At 32.9% G+C, this 20,770-nt stretch overlaps 1 protein-coding gene across 6 annotated transcripts in view; it reads left to right on the top strand.

Moving 5' to 3' along the window:
- LOC129905220 (receptor-type tyrosine-protein phosphatase mu) overlaps positions 1-20,770 on the top strand; it is a 1,191,339-nt gene that overhangs the window by 762,564 nt on the left and 408,005 nt on the right. For all 6 annotated transcript variants that reach the window (XM_055980653.1, XM_055980654.1, XM_055980652.1 and 3 more), the window contains one exon: positions 12,383-12,459. In XM_055980653.1, coding sequence (XP_055836628.1) covers positions 12,383-12,459 — 77 coding nt within the window. The remainder of the gene's footprint in view (positions 1-12,382; positions 12,460-20,770) is intronic.

Raw genomic sequence — 20,770 nt, forward strand, 5'->3', positions numbered from 1 at the left:
TTAGCGCAATAAGTTCGAGATGTTAAAGGACAACGGCAAATTGAAGGTGCTACTACCAAGCCTTATATGTGGAGCTAAAGGTATTCCACGGGTCGCAACGCAACCCGCTACCGCTCTGACAACCCACCTTTTTTAACTAATAATAACTTGACATATTACAGTACCTACCTAAGAAAAAAAGACGCAGCACCACCCTTTGCTAAAGAGGTCAGAGACATACTAAAAATTATTTAAAAAAAATAAACAAATTTGTATTTCAGTTTCAGTTAATTTGCTGTAAGGGCATTAAGGCAATAAAATTATTTTATTTTAATGCAAAAACAATAAAGCAAGCAGGTTATAATAAAAAAGGGGTTTTTAAATCATAGGTATTCTGTGATTTTTAAAGGTTTCAAGAGAATTATACCATTAGATAGTACATATTTGAATTCTCTTCTTTCGTATTTGTATTTTCTTGTCATTAATTTATTTTTGGAATGTACATACATTATTATTTGTTGTTCGTTTTACATTAAAAAATTGCGGTTTTATTCACTTAAGGCCCTTACAGCAAGAATCCATGAGCGGTGGTAGCCCCCGAAGTAGTAAGAAAAATTCTCAGGTAAGTTTTCAGGTGTTATCCAATGAAAAATGATGATCAATTCAGGGCTTATCCAAGTCTGAATGTTTAAAAAAATAATAGACGAAAGGTATCGTATATGCTTAGTAAATTAATTTTTCAACAAGTCCAGCCACTTAAAAACCAAAAGTAAAGAGGTTTTTCTTTAAAGTAGTTTTGTTTTTTTTTTTTAATTTCTCCAAAATGACAAAATAGTTTTGAATTCAGTTTTCTATTTTTGTCTTAAAACAAGTAAGACCATTAAATTTGAAAAACTAAATAAGTACTTAATTAACTAAAATTTGAAAAAAAATTAATTAAAACTTTTTTTCGAATTTTTTTTGAAAATTTTGATTTTTTTTTTTAAACTAGGGTTTTGGCTTTACAAAACAGTATAGCACATTTTTGTTGGTCTAAGCGTTGATTTATAATAATTTATTTTTCAAATTAAGTCATTTTTTTTTAATTTGTTCCTCCCCGCTAAACGAGACGAAATAAACCCTCCCCTTCCGTACGATATTTTTCTTGTCTCGACCTAACCCACACGCTCTAGATTTTTGGCACATTCCTCGATTCCTCCTGAATCACCTTGTATAATATATGTATCTACCTTTTACATATTTACTTCTTAAACAAATTAAGAAGTGGCTCTAAGGCTCCTAAAACTTTTTCTTGTGATTTTTCTCAAAGCAACTAATTCTTATCCTCAGACCATTTAAAATGATAATAAGTATTTCTTATATAAGTACCTACTTACTTCTTAAAAAAAATAATGTTACAATGTCCTGAATAAAATATAGGATACATTTGCTTTGGGAGCAAATACATGCGACCCATTCGCGGATTTTATTTATAACGAAAAAATATGCAGACCCTTTCCGTAAGGAGGTTAGTTCCTCACTAAAAAAAAAAAACAAACTAAAGAAACAAAATGTTCACATTTCGGTAGATTCCGCAAGGTGGGGGTTTTCTTTAAATTTAAATAAATAAAAATAACCAGCCAATAGAAATTACTTTTCAAATACATATTTAAAAATGTTCGGACCTACAAAAAAAAAAATTCAAATTTCTTATTGGTGATTGCTTCGATAAATAAATAACAAAAATGAAACTCCCCCACCAAATTGAAACAACTGAAACTGAAATACAAATTTGTTTATTTTTTTTAAATAATTTTTAGTATGTCTCTGACCTCTTTAGCAAAGGGTGGTGCTGCGTCTTTTTTTCTTAGGTAGGTACTGTAATATGTCAAGTTATTAGATTGGTAGAATTACTTTTGACTTAAAATCTTGCTTGATAGTTTAAAAACTTACATGAGAAGTTTTAAAAATTTTTTTAAACAAAAAAGGTGGGTTGTCAGAGCGGTAGCGGGTTGCGTTGCGACCCGTGGAATACCTTTAGCTCCACATATAAGGCTTGGTAGTAGCACCTTCAATTTGCCGTTGTCCTTTAACATCTCGAACTTATTGCGCTAAGAAATCATGTTATGATGTTATAAAACGTTTTTTGTAGGTACCTACATAATTTCATAGTAGGCACCTAGAAGATACACTCGGGCGAATGCGTGCTTTTATTGTTAGACCGAGAGTCCATTCAATCACAGCAATATTGCAATTAGCTTCATTTATATACCAATAATTATTTTACCGGCATGTAGAATATTTTACGGGAAAAAAGAATTCTACATATTTTTTTGTTAAAAAAAACCCATACAACGTCTCATAAAGCAAAGTTTCAAGTTTGAAGTACATCTACTGATGCGGGGTACTTACATTAAAAAAATGTAAACTCACATAAAACTCCTTCAAAAATTTCAACCCCACAGATGCACGGACAGTACCTACCTAAATCTCGAAAAAAAGTTTCCACATAATATCAGAACCTACAAGGTCCACAAAAGCCCAAATGTACATTATTTTGTACCAGTTTAGTTGCCTCAAAGGGAAGCATATCCCTCCAGTTTTATTTCTTTTCTTCTCTAAAATTATTTCTACAAACATGAGTTGTCAAACCCATGTACATATACATCTGACCTGAGACCTCTTTTTCGTATTCATACATATTCTCTGAAACCTCATGAAAAAAATTTCAACCAATCCCATCTTCTCCTTGGTTTATTTATTAATGTTTGACCAATCTGATTACACATCGTCGGTCCAAAGGAAAAACTCACTAACTACATAGGATTTCAGTAGCACTTAGTGAGTTTTTCCTTTGAACCGACGACATCTTGTGTTTCATTATTGTCATTATTTCACAACGTTCCTCTTACTGTTGCCAGATCAAAAACAACACAAAAAAAAAGTTCGTATTATTTGAATTCGTAACATCGTTACACGTATCATAGTCGCGCGTATCATAGTTTTGCGTCTCATAGGCGCTTTCCCGTCTTTGGATATAGGCCCATTTCACTTCTAAGCAATATGAGCAAGATACTCGAGAAGCTTATACTTAAGCTGCTGAAATCTTTTTGCAGCGACAACTGCATAGTGCCATATATGCAGTTCGGATTCCGGGAAAAACATTCTACACTCCATCCACTCCTAAAACTCAAGTTTTCTCGACATAGACAAAGCATTTGACAGGGTCTGGATACAAGGACTTATTCACAAACTCTTCCTGCTAAGATTTCCAATTTCACTAATCAAAAATATTTACAGTTTTCTTCATTCCAGGGCTGTATTTCATAAAACTATTAGTCTAATAAATATAAGCGAATTTACTAATAATTACTAGTTTATTAAAAAAACGTTTTTCATAAAACTTTTTCCGCACTAGTAAATTATTTCTCCAGCGCCAATATTATTAGTGGGAAATTATTACTGTAGAAAGATGAAATTTCATATCGATAATTTTATTAGTGAATTTTTCTCCCGCACTAATAAATTTATATTTTGTGTTTATTAGTTACGAACATAGGTTGAAATACTCTAATAAAAAATTAAAGTAAACAAAAACGGTTAATAGCTGAAAACGCTGTCAAAAAAATTGCAATATATTAGTTTATATTTAACATTTAAATGTTTTCTAATAGTGAAGACGAGTGGGAGGAGTACGAACTCATAAAACCTTGACGTGTTCGCTTCTTTAAGCAAAGAGTCAATTTTATAGTTAATAATACATTCGAATTTAAGTATGTCATTTAGTTTCTTGTATAACAATTAGTTTTGAGACAAACATTTTTGAAAATCGTAAGAGTTTTTTTTTATCAATAGTATTTTTTTATTTAAATTTTGCAAAAAAAAAAAGTTTCAATAAAATTAATTCATATATTTTCCATAAATTGATTTTTCAAAAAAAAAAAATCCCAATTTCGATAGTAGGTAATTTTTTTTAGCAGACAGAATTGTGGGGCCCTCTTTCTTCGCATTTTCTATCATCGTATCGAGCTTAATTTTTTTTACCTATACCTAGCCCTATGGTAGTCACGTATATCGCAATTAATTTTTATTTAAGTGTGTTATGTTAAAAAAAAAAAAAAAACAAATAAAAAACAACTTCATCAACAACGATATTCGAACCTTGGTCGGTAGGAGTAAATTTTAATTTTTCACTAATAACACTGGTCAACAAGGTTTTTGCCACAACAACCAAAATATACCTTTATTAGATTTGTCCTTATACCTCTCTTTTCCGAAATTAAAGTGCCTCGCCCCCTAAAAAGTTTCCAAATAAATAAATAAAAATACCCTCAAAATTTCAAACGCTTATCTCAATAATAACACGTGCCGCAAAGCACGTGAATTCTGCCATTTGATTAACATGGCGTTTTCAATCAACATTGTTCATAATTTCCCTGTACCGTCAATATATACGAGAAAAATCTAATTTCTTCAGGAATGTCTCGGAAAATCCCGATACTATTTTATCCAGCTAAAAAAAATGGAAATTCAAAATGGCGGATCCAAAATGGAGGCTGAAAAAAATCAAAATCATTGAAATTCGGTCGAGGGTCGGGTTATGCGGGTTTTTGGGGTCGCTGATGTCGAATTTTGAATTTAAAAAATCAAATTCAAAATGGCGGATCCAAAATGGCGCCTAAAAAAAAATATTAAAATTCGGTCAAGGGTCAAGTTATATAGGTTTTTGGGGTCGCTGATGTCAAATTTTATATCAGAAAAATAAAATTCAAGATGGCGGATCCAAAATGGCGGATAAAAAAACAAAAGCAGCGTCAGTGCAAGAGAGTGAAGTCATTTTTTCACCAACTTGAGGTTTGCGTTCTTCGGATGGATTTGTTGGATAAAAAAGTCTTATTGTTGACAAATCGAATAGTTGTGTCAAGTGTTTTATTGTATTGGAGAGATCTCGATAAGTTTGTGTTCAAAAAAATAATTGTTTAACTAGATTCGGTCAGTGAATAACTAATTAGTTTTTGTTTGCTTTATCACGGTATCCATCACTATGGCTACTCTGCCGTATTTACGTGAAAAAACAGCCAAATTGACGATTTTTAGCATTTTATAACGGTAATATTTCAAAAACGGAGGCCAATAAAATTTGTCTGACTTCAGATTCAGATTCAGCACCCCAAAAACTACTAGAAAAGTATATTTTGGTTCTTGTGGCAAAAAAAAAGTTAAATTTTGTTGACCAGTGTAATTCCCCTGTGAAATCAAAGGATATTATTAGTCCCGGAACTTATTTTTATGAAACTGAATTTCATTAGTCCAATTTTTATTAGAACTAATAATTTGGAAATTAGTATAAGATTAGTATTAGACTTATGAAATAGTATTAGTTTTATGAAATAGGGCCCAGATCGTTCTTTGTAAAATTAGGAAACAGCCAATCAACAATGAGGATATTCAATGCGGGAGTCGCACAAGGATCGAAGCTATTTACACATCCTTCAATATTTACACATCCAATCAGCCACAACCAGAATTAGCTCAGAATCTCCTGTTTGCAGACGACTCTCTCACATACGCGAAGTCTACATAAGTCACCCATATTAGCCGCAAGGAAAGTGGAAGCCCACAAAAGACGACTGTACGAGTTTTCGACTTTCATCGCAATAATGGGCTTATGCGGAAAAGAAACGGGCTCAGCCAAAAGACAAAGCTTCTCCTGTACAAGCAGCTTATCATGCCTATCATCACCTACAGTTTTCCTATGTGGTTCACGGTGACAAAACCCCATCTAAACAAGTTAGCAATCCGGGATAGAAAGATCTTAAGGATCTGCACAGACTCCACTACGACAGGATACGCAGGAAACACGTCAGCAAGAAGAGACGGTATGAAGAAGCCAAATTTATAAAACTCGACAAATACCGGGTTCGGGTCAAAATTCTTCGAAAAATAATAATTCAACATTATTTAATTAGGGCCAATTTTTCAATAGTTTGATAAACCTCAGATAGAGCTTAATCCTAGGAATTAAAGTTTTCAAAACATTAAAAAAGACAAAGAATATACTTTATCACATCACATCGTTTCTATAATTAGTTTTCAACGGTATACTCGTATAGATGTGAGTTATAAGAAAGTCAGTACCCTAAGCAGTTTGAAAATTATTTGTGATGGTTAAAGAGCAAGCAGTTAAGAAAATAACAACCTAAAAAAAAATTAAAAATTTGTATTTTGGTATAGTAAACGCATATGCTTTGAAAAAAAGCAGAATTAGCAGAATTAAAAAAAAAAAATGCTGGCAGAGTTGTAAAAAGCAGAATTTTGAAACACGAATAGAAAAAAGCAGAATTTGAAAAACAGAATAGAAAAAAGCAGAATTTTGTACATCAAAACTTTGAAGTCAGAATTTTGACCCGCTCCCCAAATATCTTATCCAATCAAGCAGAAGATGCCTATAGAACCTGACCAACCACCCTAACCCAAAAATAGGCAGCGTCATGAACGAGCCAAGACATCCTAACCAGCGGTACTTAGAAGCTAAGGAATATTTGGATGAGGATTTGATATCAACCAACGACGAAGAGAACATCGGCTATGTGGAGCTGGCACCCCCAGGTCCTAATTTTTTCTTCAAACCTGTCTGGTTCGATTTCCCAAGGTTAGCCCAGGATAGCCCAAGATTTTTTTTCGTTAGCTCACCCTTAGTTTTAAAATTATAACGGAATTATTTTTTTTTTTTCACCTCAAAAATCACAAAAAATATTTTTTTTTGTATTCAGTGCAAAAATTGTTGGTTTTGTACTGTGGTTCGTTTGCCCAACGTTAGTCCAGGATAGCCCAACTTTTATTTTTGCTATCTTACGCTTAGTTTAAAAAATATAGAAGAATTAGTTTGTATTCACCACGCCAAAAAAAAATACGTATACACCACAGTGACCTTTTTTTAATTTATAATTAAGAACAATTAAATCCACTGGTGTTTGCATTGCGCCTCAAATGTTTTTAATTTGACTTAACATTTTTACTTGATTGAATGTTGTTCATATAACATAATAATGGGTGACGGTCAAAAAAACCGTTTTTTGCCCCTAACTCCAGATTTTGGGGGTGTTAGGGACTTTTTAAATACCGTTTCGTAATCAGTGCGACTAGCTCTACAAAACGTGATAGGTCTCCGCCCGCGTATTTTTTGAGTGTTACACCGTGTTATGTGTTTATAAGAAACACGTTTATAAGAAAAACATTGATAAAAGAAACATTTTTCAAAGCCCGAACTTTCTTGTTCACACGTAAAGTTGGTTGGATTTAAGAAACTTTCAAAAAAATCAAAAAACTAAACAAACATGAACCCTTCAGAAAAATTCAAAGCAACCTGTGCAAATGTCATTTGAGTCTGACATTATTTGAAGAGAATTTTAGTTCAGTGTTCAATTTTTTATTTATTGGATTTGTGTTCTTTCTGTCTCTGCTGTGTTTACCTTTGCTAAAAATGTTGGGAAATAATATTTCACTTAAAACTAAATTGATAATGCTTGAAGAAATTAAGTCGGGAAAAAATAGAAAAGATTACTGATTACGTGATGACCTTAAAGGTCCGTGTTTTATAATATAATTTTTAATAATTGAATAATTAGGCTAGGATATGTAAGTTTTTGGTACTACTGGGTAGGTATATTTGTAGGTATAAGAAACTTTTTTCTTATATCCGTATAAGAAACTTGTTTCTCATATCCGTTCTAAGAATATAAGAAACACTCGGTTATAAGAAACAAATATTTTGCAATTTTTGAGTTTCTTATAAGCGTTATACAAGTATTTTTGTATTCTCACACACAAACGTAGGTTTTATGAGTAATGGAGGAGCTGTCAATTTTTCAAGAATTGAAAATGAGCTCGGGGTAGTTCTCGCGTCTAGTTTGAAATATATGAAAATTTTGGACAATAATAATAAATACCGAAAGTTTTAGAGTGCTTATGTTGCACCTATTTGCAACTATTCAAATCTTTATCTATTTAATTCTTTAAAGTACAATATTTTGCAAATCAGCTATTCCATTTGCATTTTTAGGACATTTTCACGTTGAAGAAGCAATATTTTTTCTTGAAACTTGGTGGGTCTTAAGGGCTTATTATAAAGTTGAAGTTCTAGAACTTTCAAGAAAAACAAATTCAAAATAGCTTAATTATTAACAGACACAGACGGTAACGGAGAAGACTTGTACGCGTTACCGCTTTACCTGTGAATAATTTGGCTACGTTTAATTAGTTTTTCTTGAAATTTGAAAATTATTTGTGATGGTTAAAGAGCAAGCAGTTAAGAAAATAACAACCTAAAAAAAAATAAAAATTTGTATTGTATTCTAGAACACCTGAGCCCTTAAGACCTACCAGGTTTCAAGAAAAAAAATTGCTTTTCCAACGAGACAAACTGGAAACGAAGGTCAATATTTCTTCTCCGTTACTTTGAAATTGTCGAAATAACCCATTTCGTGAATACATATTTATTTTGTTTTGACACATAAATATGACTGTACAGCTGAGCTTATTTTAATTTTTTCGGTCCAGTTCTGTTTCTTTATTCATTGCAGTCTGAATATTCTCCATGAACTATTTTGTCTCGCGCCGGTCTATTCTTTTCCATATCCAGAAAAAAATAAAGAAACATACACCACCTCTATATTACCAGCTATGATTTCTCGACTGAAAAGGTAAAGTATCTTATGTCAATTTTGATGATTTTTCAGGAGAGCAAAAACAAACTTCAAAGTTGCCTCCCAAAAATTCTTTCAAGTGTAGACTTAATTGTATAAAACATTTAGATGTTAAATTTTATGATCTTTTTTTTTTAATTTATTTCAAAAAGATATTTTTATTATTTTTCCCGTTATAAGGAAAAATGTGGCTTAAGATAATTTGGCTTTTCTTTAAATTTTATTTTATATTAATTTCCAAAATCTTAAGTTGAGATAAGATATTTTGCCTCGTGTTTTCAAAGGTCGTTTTCAATTCTTATGTCCATTTAAGATGATTCGCATGTGCAAAAGTGGAAAAAAAGAGACTTAAGATGATATTTTCTGTTTTTTATTTGAAAAACTTAAAGCCCTTAAAATTAAATAATCACATTTCTTGTTAAGATAAACTTTAAATAATGAAAACAAAAAACAGAAAAAACTAAATAAAATTAATAGAAATTAAAATACTTAAACCAAATTATAAATTCATTAGAAAAAAACAAAGAATATAAAAAAAAAAACTGAAACAAAAAACTTAATTTGATTTCATATAGCATTTTTAATGTGGTCTTAAAATTAAGAAAAAATTATAATTAATGCAAAAATTAGGTCCCGTATTCTGATTCATCCGGTTCTTCTGATTCATCTGATATGTCTGGGTGAACTGGTTGATCATCGGAACGCAGGTTAAGTTAAAAGTCGTGAAAATTAGAATTAATTAAGTCGAGCATATCAAGAAGATCTTTTTTTTTTGCAGAGCTTATTTGAATGGGTTCATCCTATGGAATTTTAACCATACTTGTAGTTACTTTGCTAAATCCTCTTTTTTTATGTTCAAGATTTTAATTCCTCGGATTCATCTAAACTAATCTTATACTCTATTTGCCAAACGTTTTTGTGTATCTAAGCCATCTTATGGAGCTCCATTTAAAAGCTTCTCCGCGATTGTTTTTTTTGCGCCACATAAATTTTTCTTTTAAGACCGCTGAAAAATTTAAGAACATCGATTGTTTCATTTCTAGGACTTTGAAAGTGTTTTTTGTTCCCAAAGATGAAATAAATAAGTACCAATCTTGTGGGTGGTGGATTTGTGCTTTGGTTCTTTTCTCTGTAAAAAAATTGAAAACATAGTTGACACAAAAGCGTTTTTGTTTTGGCCAGCACACGAATCACTATATAAAATCAAATTTCAAACACTAAATGAAAAAAAAACTGAATTATTAACTCACTTCACTAAAATAAAAACGCGCGCACAAATGAAAAATCAGAGTCAAACTACGCAGAAAAACATCTTATGTTCTTCTTCTTACGAGAATTTTTGTTGGTTTGCAAACGGTAAAATATCCTATGACTACTTAGGGAGAGAAAAATTTCAGTTTGAAATTCAAAAAATCATCTTATGCTGGCATAAGATGATTTGCCTTTTCACACTTTTTTCGAATTTTTTAACGTATTTTATCTTATGTCAACTTAAGGATGAATTTTGTTTCTGCTTGCACGCGTGAAAATATCTTAAGTCAACATAAGATAATTTAAGATTTCACAAGAATGAAAAAGCCTTAACCCAATATAATCTTAAGTCTACACAACACAAAATCTTATGTGGACTTAAGATATTTTACCGCGTGTTAAGATGTGTCTTTTGAACATAAGATGAAATTGTTTTTGTGCATAAAAAAGCAAAGGAGTGAGATAGAAAGATGCTGATAAGACAGAACTGTAGGCCTTTAGAATGGCAATGAGGTTCAACAAAAAAACGCGAAACATCTTAAGTCGACTTAAGATACTTTACCTTTTCAGTCGAGATTTATTGACTTAAATATAGAGGCGCCTTTGCAAAATTTAAAATGGTCGGAGGAGTTCAAGAGAAATTGGGGCTTATTGTTTGGACAAGACGAAGATTCTGGAGACCATTTTCCTTCCGGAAGCCAAATAAATCAACCCAAAATTAGGGGGCGCCTTCATTATTCAAAAATCTAAGCATACAAAATAAAAACGCCTTTGAAGAAGTAAAATAGAAAAAAAATTATGGCAACTTGGTGAAAGTAAAAATAAATAAAACATCGATTTGAAATATTTCGTTATTTATATTGACCTATGTAAAAGTCAGGGGCGTTCGTTGAGTTGTGGGGGCCCCGGGACAAGACTAAATTTTGGGGCCCCTTTGATATAGAAAATAAGAACAAATAAAAAAGTATGTATACGCCCACTTATATTTTATGGGGCGTCTGATGTACCTATCATTTATTGGTCGCTAAGAATATGCAAGTAATAATTTTTGGGGCCCCAAGATAATATTTAATTTTTTTGTCTCTCTTGTGTCCGAAGTGATTCATGTCTTTTTGCTTCGATACTTTTATAACCAGTTGGCTTCTCTGCATAGTCTCCTTACGAGGCCCTGGCGTGTTGGGGGCCCCGGGGCACCGCCCCACTTGCCCCAATGGAGTGTACGCCCCTGGTAAAAGTTCAATTCTCGCGCCTCTGGGCGACGGCTCCAGCTGCCCTCCCCCTAAAACTAAACTGGGGCTAGTTATCTTAAAGTTAAGAAAATTAGTTGGTGCAATTTATAGCTGATGATACCCGGGTAACCGGTTACCCGGGTAGTACCCGGGTACTCGGGTAAATCGGGTAATTCCCGGGTACTACCCGGGTACCCGAAACTACCCGGGTACCCGGGTACCCAACTACCCGATTACCCGATTACCCGGGTATTATTTGTCACTGAATATATCGGAATTGCTTCCTACTTTTACCAAATATTTTTCCACGACTAGTAAAATGCTTTTAAAAAAGTGATAAAGATAGTAATATAATTGTTTTTATTTGTATATTCGGTTACCCGGTTACCCGGGCACCCGGGTAATTTCGCTTACCCCGGTACCCGGTTACCCGGGTAGTAGCCATTTTACCCGAGTCCCGGGTACTCGGGTAATTTACTACCCGGGTACAAGCTTCCCGGGTAACCGAGTACCCGGGTAGCATAATACCCGGGTCGAATCATCAGCCCTAGTGCAATTCCAGTTTGAATTAGACAACGAAAATTCTTATGTTAAATGCATAAGTAACTAGAAATAAAATAGTGATCATTAAGTGTTTAGCTACAGCACCTACAGCGGGGGAGGGGGGGGGGGTTAAGACTTAAGAGTTAAAAAAAGAACAACAAACATTTTCGAAGCACCCAAATATACGTTGTTGTTTTAATCTTTTGTAATTTTAAGAATTATTTTTGTATCTGTTTGTAAAAAATAATATAAACTAATATACTAACCAACCAGAATTTGCTTAATTTAGAATGGATCCTCAAGGAGATATTTATGAGCTCCATTTATATATGCACAAAGCTTTCAGTTCAATACATAAGTCAGAAGTATGATCAAATTGATTTGGGTTGTTTCGAGCCCCAATGCTCCTCTTTCAAGTCCGTATCACCAAAATATTGTGTTGCCTGATCTGCATTATTTATTATTATTATGTACAAAGTTTCAGTTCAATGCGACTTAATTTTAAAAAGAAAGAAACACTTTTAAATGAACGCAGTTATCTTAAAATACATTGTCAAAATCTATTCTTCTATAATTAAGTTCAATCTGGGTTCCAGGGGCATTTAATAAATATAGGTATTATTCTTGCAGACTTATATTTTTAACCTAGATCTAGATTATTACTTAAAAACAATAACACACTATTTTTCCTTTTAGATTTTCAATCGGTGACTGTGCTGGTGGACATAGAGCGGATAACAGAGAGAAAAACAGAGACGTCTTGTGTGTTCCACGTAAATATTTATTTCCAAAACAAATATTTCTTATTTTATCATCTTTTACTTAAATTTTCTACTTTGAATCAAACGAAAATAAAGCGGAAGTATTATTCTTTCAGATTAAATATCTTTTCCGAGTTTTTAATTCTTCACACAGAGAAAAATATGTCTACCTAAAAACTAACATACTGCCTTATTGAACTGTTTTATGAAGAAACCTCATTAAAATCAACGATTAATAAGGTTTTTCCATAGATTTTTTTTCATAGAGAAAATCTTTTTAAAATTTTTGTAAAAATTTCTTTTTTTTCAACTTGGCATTAGAACAAAAATTGTGACCAATATTTCTATAGGATTGGTTCAGGCGGTAGACATGCAACTAGAGAGTTGAAGTCTTCAGTTCGATCCCCGACATAATCGTTTGCCAAAAATGTTTGGTAAAACTCAACAGTTTCATTTAATTTTAAATAATCTTTGGCGAGATCCATGGCTTGGACCAAGTCTTAATTCACTCTTTAAAACTCAAGACTGAATGTCAACGAGAGTTGGTAAACCATGCTTATAACCCTTAAGCTAAAACTTTTTTAAGTTCTTTGCATCACTTTCCATTGTTATTATTTGGCCAAGAGTCTCGAACTTCTTCGCTTTTTGATTTTTGATTTTTTTTTTTTTTTTTTTTTTTTGAAATTCAAAAGATAGATAGTTTTGCTATCGTAAAGGTATTATTATATTGTCTTTTGTTTTTGTAAATAGAATAAATATTTCTAAATTTTAATGAATGTAATATATTTATTTTGAAAAAAGATAACATTTAAAAGCTTAAAAGGACAGAAGAGGCAAAAATGTGAAAAGGAGGGCTGTCCTCCCAAAAGGAGGACAAATGAAGATGTTAGCAATCCACTCACGCATACAAACACACACAATGATTTTGCAATTTGCTTTTATTCTAAACCTCAGTTACATGTATGATGAATGAATGAATGAATGAATGAATGAATGAATGAATGAATGAATGAATGAATGAATGAATGAATGAATGAATGAATGAATGAATGAATGAATGAATGAATGAATGAATGAATGAATGAATGAATGAATGAATGAATGAATGAATGAATGAATGAATGAATGAATGAATGAATGAATGAATGAATGAATGAATGAATGAATGAATGAATGAATGAATGAATGAATGAATGAATGAATGAATGAATGAATGAATGAATGAATGAATGAATGAATGAATGAATGAATGAATGAATGAATGAATGAATGAATGAATGAATGAATGAATGAATGAATGAATGAATGAATGAATGAATGAATGAATGAATGAATGAATGAATGAATGAATGAATGAATGAATGAATGAATGAATGAATGAATGAATGAATGAATGAATGAATGAATGAATGAATGAATGAATGAATGAATGAATGAATATGAATGAATGAATGAATGAATGAATGAATGAATGAATGAATGAATGAATGAATGAATGAATGAATGAATGAATGAATGAATGAATGAATGAATGAATGAATGAATGAATGAATGAATGAATGAATGAATGAATGAATGAATGAATGAATGAATGAATGAATGAATGAATGAATGAATGAATGAATGAATGAATGAATGAATGAATGAATGAATGAATGAATGAATGAATGAATGAATGAATGAATGAATGAATGAATGAATGAATGAATGAATGAATGAATGAATGAATGAATGAATGAATGAATGAATGAATGAATGAATGAATGAATGAATGAATGAATGAATGAATGAATGAATGAATGAATGAATGAATGAATGAATGAATGAATGAATGAATGAATGAATGAATGAATGAATGAATGAATGAATGAATGAATGAATGAATGAATGAATGAATGAATGAATGAATGAATGAATGAATGAATGAATGAATGAATGAATGAATGAATGAATGAATGAATGAATGAATGAATGAATGAATGAATGAATGAATGAATGAATGAATGAATGAATGAATGAATGAATGAATGAATGAATGAATGAATGAATGAATGAATGAATGAATGAATGAATGAATGAATGAATGAATGAATGAATGAATGAATGAATGAATGAATGAATGAATGAATGAATGAATGAATGAATGAATGAATGAATGAATGAATGAATGAATGAATGAATGAATGAATGAATGAATGAATGAATGAATGAATGAATGAATGAATGAATGAATGAATGATTGAATGAATGAATGAATGAATGAATGAATGAATGAATGAATGAATGAATAAATGAATGAATGAATGAATGAATGAATGAATGAATGAATGAATGAATGAATGAATGAATGAATGAATGAATGAATGAATGAATGAATGAATGAATGAATGAATGAATGAATGAATGAATGAATGAATGAATGAATGAATGAATGAATGAATGAATGAATGAATGAATGAATGAATGAATGAATGAATGAATGAATGAATGAATGAATGAATGAATGAATGAATGAATGAATGAATGAATGAATGAATGAATGAATGAATGAATGAATGAATGAATGAATGAATGAATGAATGAATGAATGAATGAATGAATGAATGAATGAATGAATGAATGAATGAATGAATGAATGAATGAATGAATGAATGAATGAATGAATGAATGAATGAATGAATGAATGAATGAATGAATGAATGAATGAATGAATGAATGAATGCGACCTTAAAGGTCTATTGTGTCCCCAAATTTGGCTGCAATTTACTACTTACAGTACGGTCTCCAGTTTGATACTTTTTAGGTATTTGATTAACTGGAGTATTTCTATCGACGGTAGATCTTTACTTGTCTGCTTCTTCGTTCCCTTGTACTCCAACATGTTCGGGAACCCAGTACAGTGTTATTTTATTTGCCTTGCCAAGCTCGTTCAGCTTCTTCACACATTCCCATACGAGTTTGCCTATGAGTTTATAGCTTTAAGTGCGGCCTGGCTATCAGACATGATGGCAATGTTTTGGTTTTTGTATTTTCTTTCGAGATTTCGTTCTGCGCATTTATCTATAGCGTTGATTTCCGCTTGAAAAATGCTAGGAAACTGTCCCATTGGAATGGAAATTTTGGTTCTAGGCCCAAATATTTCTGCTCCAGTTCCATCAGCTGTTCTCGATCCATCAGTGTACCACTTGATGGCGTTTGCATTGAAAGTGTAGTTCGTGGATTCACTTACCCACATTGCCTTGCTACTAAACCGTGTTTGAAAGTTTTTCTCAAAATTGTATTTCTTGATTGAGATTGCTTGACTCTTGGTATGTCAAGGAGGTTTTTAACTGTGGTGTTCGATATTGAGTCCCTTTCTTTGAGGCCAATACTCTTGCCCGTACCAGTTCCCTCCTTTGCAAATCTCAAGATTGTTCCGTTAGCAATACTACTTAATGAAACTTAATGAAACTTAATGAAGTGGTGTTAAGTGGAGGATGACTTCCATTGCTGCTGTAGGGCAAGTTCTCATTGAGCTGGTAATGCATAAGCAGGCCAATCTTTTAACTTTGTTTAATGTCTTTTTAGTTGTAATTGGCCTCACCATCATGTTATACATCCGACATATCATAAGGGCTTTTGTGGCTTTCCTGACTGTTATTTCTAAGTGTTTATTCCAGACGAGTTTACTGTCTAGTGTGATACCTAGATATTTTACCTCTCTCTTTAGTTCAATGACCTTACCAGCTAGCTGGATAGGTCTGATATGAGGCAAAAGCCGTTTCCTTGTGAATGGTACAATTGTAGTTTTTGCTGGGTTGATATTTAGCCCCACCGTTAAACACCATTTACTTGTAGCTGAAAGTCCTCTTTGGATGATATCGCAAAGGGTCTCCTCGAACTTCCCGTAGGCGGTTATTACAATATCGTCAGCAAAACCCAGACATCGAATACCTTGGGATGTAAGATGTTCCAGTAATTCATCCACTACAAGGCTTCACAGCAAGGGTGATAAAACCCTTCTCTGTGGACATCCTCTTGTTGTGATGATTTTCTGTGTTGTTACATCTGTAGTTGCCTCTGCCGTTCTTGTGCTCAACATTTTCTCAATCCTATTTGTAATGGTGGGCGGAACACGCTTTCTTACAAGAACCTTAGATACTGATTCATGAGAGGTGTTATCGAAGGCCCCCTCTATATCTAGGAAGGCGCATAGTGCAGTTTCTTTAACGTTTAATGCTTTTTGTACGGTGTTCGTTAATTCGTATAGAGTTGACTTACCTTCCCTGTAGGCATGTTGGCTACTATTCAGAGGCATTTTTATGAGTACTTCTGATCTTATGAAGTTGTCAATTAGTTTTTCCAATGTCTTCAGTAGGAAAGATGTTAAGCTTATTGGGCTGAATGACTTTGGATGGGTTGTATCCTTCTTCCCTATTTTGGGAATGAAGATTACTTTAGCTCTTCTCCAAAGACTACTTGGTGTATACTCAAGTGCTACGCTGCTTCGCAGAATGCTAATTAGCTGTGGCATTAACTCTTCTTTACCTATTTGTAGAAGTGTGGGAAAGATGCCATCCACACCGGGTGACTTGAAGGGTTGAAAGGTATTTATTACCCATTCAATCCTTTTTCCTGAACAGATAGTTGAGGCTGTCTTCCAGTCTTCACGATTAGACATAGGAGGTATTCTCTCTATTTGGAGGCCTATCAATGGAGAGCTTCCCGAAAAATGAGTGTTTAGTAACAGTGTTGACTTTTGCTCTTCGTTTTCAGTAAAACTGCCGTCCGGTTTACGCAGAGCTAGCGATTTTATAGTTTTTTCTTTTGCTAGTACTTTATGCAGTCTTGCTGCAGCAGGAGAGGAGATACTCTCACAGAAGCTCCTAAAACTGTTTCTTTTGACTCTTCTTATTTCTTTGCTGTAATTAGTCAGTTCTGTTCTGTAGTGATTCCACTCTCCGGTTCTTTTCGCCTCATTAAAAAGTTTTCTTATATTATACTGGATCTTAGTATTGACAGATTTTTGTTCCACCAAGGTGCATCTTTCTGTCTTTTCATGGGCTTTATAGGGCAACTGAGTTCGAATTCCTCATTTATTGCCCACTGACCTCATTAACTATTTGCTCCAACTCATAGTGACTTGTTGTCGTTCTAGCTGGACCAATTTGTTCAAGATTGCTCTTTAGAGCAGTTTTGTAGATATTCTAGTTCGTTTTTCTTGAATTTTTTAAAGAGGTATTCTCTGTTTGAAGGCCTTCAAGGTTAAACGTTATGATTCTATGATCAGACAGTGAGGGTTCGTTGGAAACTTTCCAATCCTTTATTAAGCTGCTTACATTCGGGGTTCCGAATGTCAAGTCTAACACTTCATTTCTAGTTCTAGTTACAAAAGTTGGGGTATTCCCTAAATTTAATGTATCTAGATTTTTTTCGATAATAAAATTTAAAAGGTACTCACCCCTTTGATTAATATCGGAACTACCCCACGTTGTATGGTGAGCGTTGGCGTCGCATCTAACCAACAACGGTAGTTTTTTATTGTTGCAGTAGTCAACCAGCTTCTGTACTTCAGCGGGCGGTATGTCGTCATCATTACCGGCAAAGTATGCTGCAGCTACAATTATCGTGCAGGGATTGTCCCCGATGTATATCTGGGCTTGTATCCCACTATCCAAGGTCCCGCGTCATAAATTCTGAAAGACATATAAAATTTATATTATTTCTGATCATTATGCATGTTCTGGGCGAGGTGCTTCTCGTGTCCCATATTATATTGGAGTCCTTACTTGTTAGGCCCCTTACTTGACCCCCTTTAATCCAGGGTTCTTGGATTAGCACTAAACCCAGGTTATCCGCCGTGAATTTCCTTGATATGACAGCCGAAGCCGCTTCAGCATGGTGGACGTTAACTTGGTCTAGGCTGGCACTGATCCCGCGTCCGGTCATTTTGTTTACAGAATGGGGGCGAATGCCCCTTGATCTGCAAGCAGATGTTCTTCCTCCTCTTCAGTTGGAAGCACTTCATCAGGGTTCACTCGTGAAGGAGAGAGGGCCATGCCCTCATCTTCTCCGTTCACTGAGCCTTTCTCCATCTCGGCATCTTGGTTTACCTGTACTACTACTGGAAGACTTGGAGGGGGTGGTGGCTGGTGGTTGTAAGGGAATAGGATTTATTGGAGAGGGGGTTTTGGGGTTTGGAAGGTGGTTGGAGGTTGGTCTGTGGAGTCAGAGGTAGTTGGGTGTGTATTTGCCTCTACAGTATTTTTCTGGAGGCCAGTTATGGGGATTTTCCCGAACTTAAACTGCAGTTCGTGACCTGCATTTGTGATGGTTTTGGCAGAGTTGGTGTCGATCTTTGCCACCAGTGGCTTTCTTTTTAAGCCAGTCCGCTGTTTGTTGACCAGCACAGTCTACAACGAGCAGGCCTGTTTTAAAGTGAATCCCGTTAAACTGTAGCTTATAGTCTAAGAGCCAGCGACCTAAAGTTTGCAGGTAATTGCTTAGTATTCACCCCTATGAAATATGTTTAAGGACATCCCCAGGCATGTTACTGCAAAAAAAAAAGTCTCGTGAGACGTGGCAAAAACGGTCTGCCAAGCACTTGAATGTGAAAAAAATTTTAAATTAAGAACTCGACCTTAAATCAAAAAAAAAATATTTAAAGAGAACGGCAACACTTACAAAACTAAACGATACCTTTTTTTAAAGGTAAAAAGTTATACTACTTTTTGGTTTTTATATAAATGTTTTTTGATGAATAGTTTTTGAAACAAAAAATTTCAAACACAAAATTTTGAAAAAAAATTCAAAAAAAGTTCAAACAGTTTTTTTTTCATAAAATTTACCCAATAAAGTATTATTTTTTTTTTGTTTTAATTTCTCTTATATATTTTGAGTCAAACACCGAAAACTAAAAGTTAAAATCTCTTTTACTTTTCGAGAAAACTGAAAATTACCAAACCTTCTATTTTTTCACCAACGCCAAAATTACGGCTATTAATTATGTCTTTCAGAAAGGAAGTAAGATGTTCACGGGTTTTATTGCAGGAATCGTTCAATGGGTTATAAAAAAGATAAAACCGTGGAGTGCTATTAAATGAGAGGGTGGGAACTGGAGATAGGGGTGCAAAAGCCCCCTTTTTGGTTTTTTTCAATATATCTCGTAAACAAAGCATAATTTTGAGATATTGTTCTTAATAAATTTTGTAGAGAATAAAATTTCCTATAATAATAATGTTTTTTAAAAATTTATAAAAAAAATTTCCTTTACAAAACAGTCAAAACAAACAAAAAAAAAATCAAACAAAATCAATTTTTTTAGTTTTTTTACTTTATTGGTTGTGTCTCTTATTTGGGCTGAGATAGACATTAACATTGCTCTAATAAAACATAGAAGATTAAATTTTCTTTGAAATGCTGGTCTCATCAAATTTTTTCATTGAAAATTAACCAAAATATGGCCATTTGAACCTATCTTTTTTTCGCAGATTCAGTTTTTCTCAAGTAAAAAAGAAAAATTTGAGGGGAAAGTACTATAACTTAGCAACCAAGAATTGATAGCGGTTTTTGTAGAAGGATTAAATACAATCATTTTTTACTATGGGAGGGGGTGTCTATCTTCCCCCGTTTAGGCGGAAGGGGTTATTAAAAAAAAGAAAAATACTTAAAATCAAAAAAATTTATTAAAAAACAACGGTAACACTTACAGTTATGAACGATACTTTTTTCAAAAGCTAAAATTATAAACTTAATTTAAATTTTTAAGTTAAGTTATTTAAATCAATTGTTTTCAAAATAAATGAATGAGCCTGGTAAAGAAAGTAGTTTTTGCATTTTTTAATTTTTTAAGGAAAACAAGAAGGCATAGGAACATAATGATTTTCAGTTTTTGATAAGAAATCAATTGAAGCTGTTTACTTTATGGATAAACTTCGTATTGAAATCCAAAGTCATTCTTAAAATAGTAATCAACGTGTTTTTTAAACTTTTTTTTCTAAAATTTTGACTTTGAAATCGTTTATTTCGAAATAGTCGGTTTAAATAACTTAACTTAAAAATTTAAATTTAGTGTATAATTTTAGCATTCGAAAAAAGTATCGTTCATAACTGTAAGTGTTACCGTTGTTTTTTAATAAATTTTTTTGATTTTAAGTATTTTTCTTTTTTTTAATAACCCCTTCCGCCTAAACGGGGGAAGATAGACACCCCCTCCCATAGTAAAAAATGATTGTATTTAACCCTTCTACAAAAAACCGCTATCAATTCTTGGTTGCTAAGTTATAGTACTTTCCCCTCAAATTTTTCTTTTTTACTTGAGAAAAACTGAATCTGCGAAAAAAAG

This window comes from Episyrphus balteatus, chromosome 1 (assembly GCF_945859705.1).
Source record: "Episyrphus balteatus chromosome 1, idEpiBalt1.1, whole genome shotgun sequence".
In the NCBI taxonomy this organism is placed as follows: Eukaryota; Metazoa; Arthropoda; class Insecta; order Diptera; family Syrphidae; genus Episyrphus; species Episyrphus balteatus.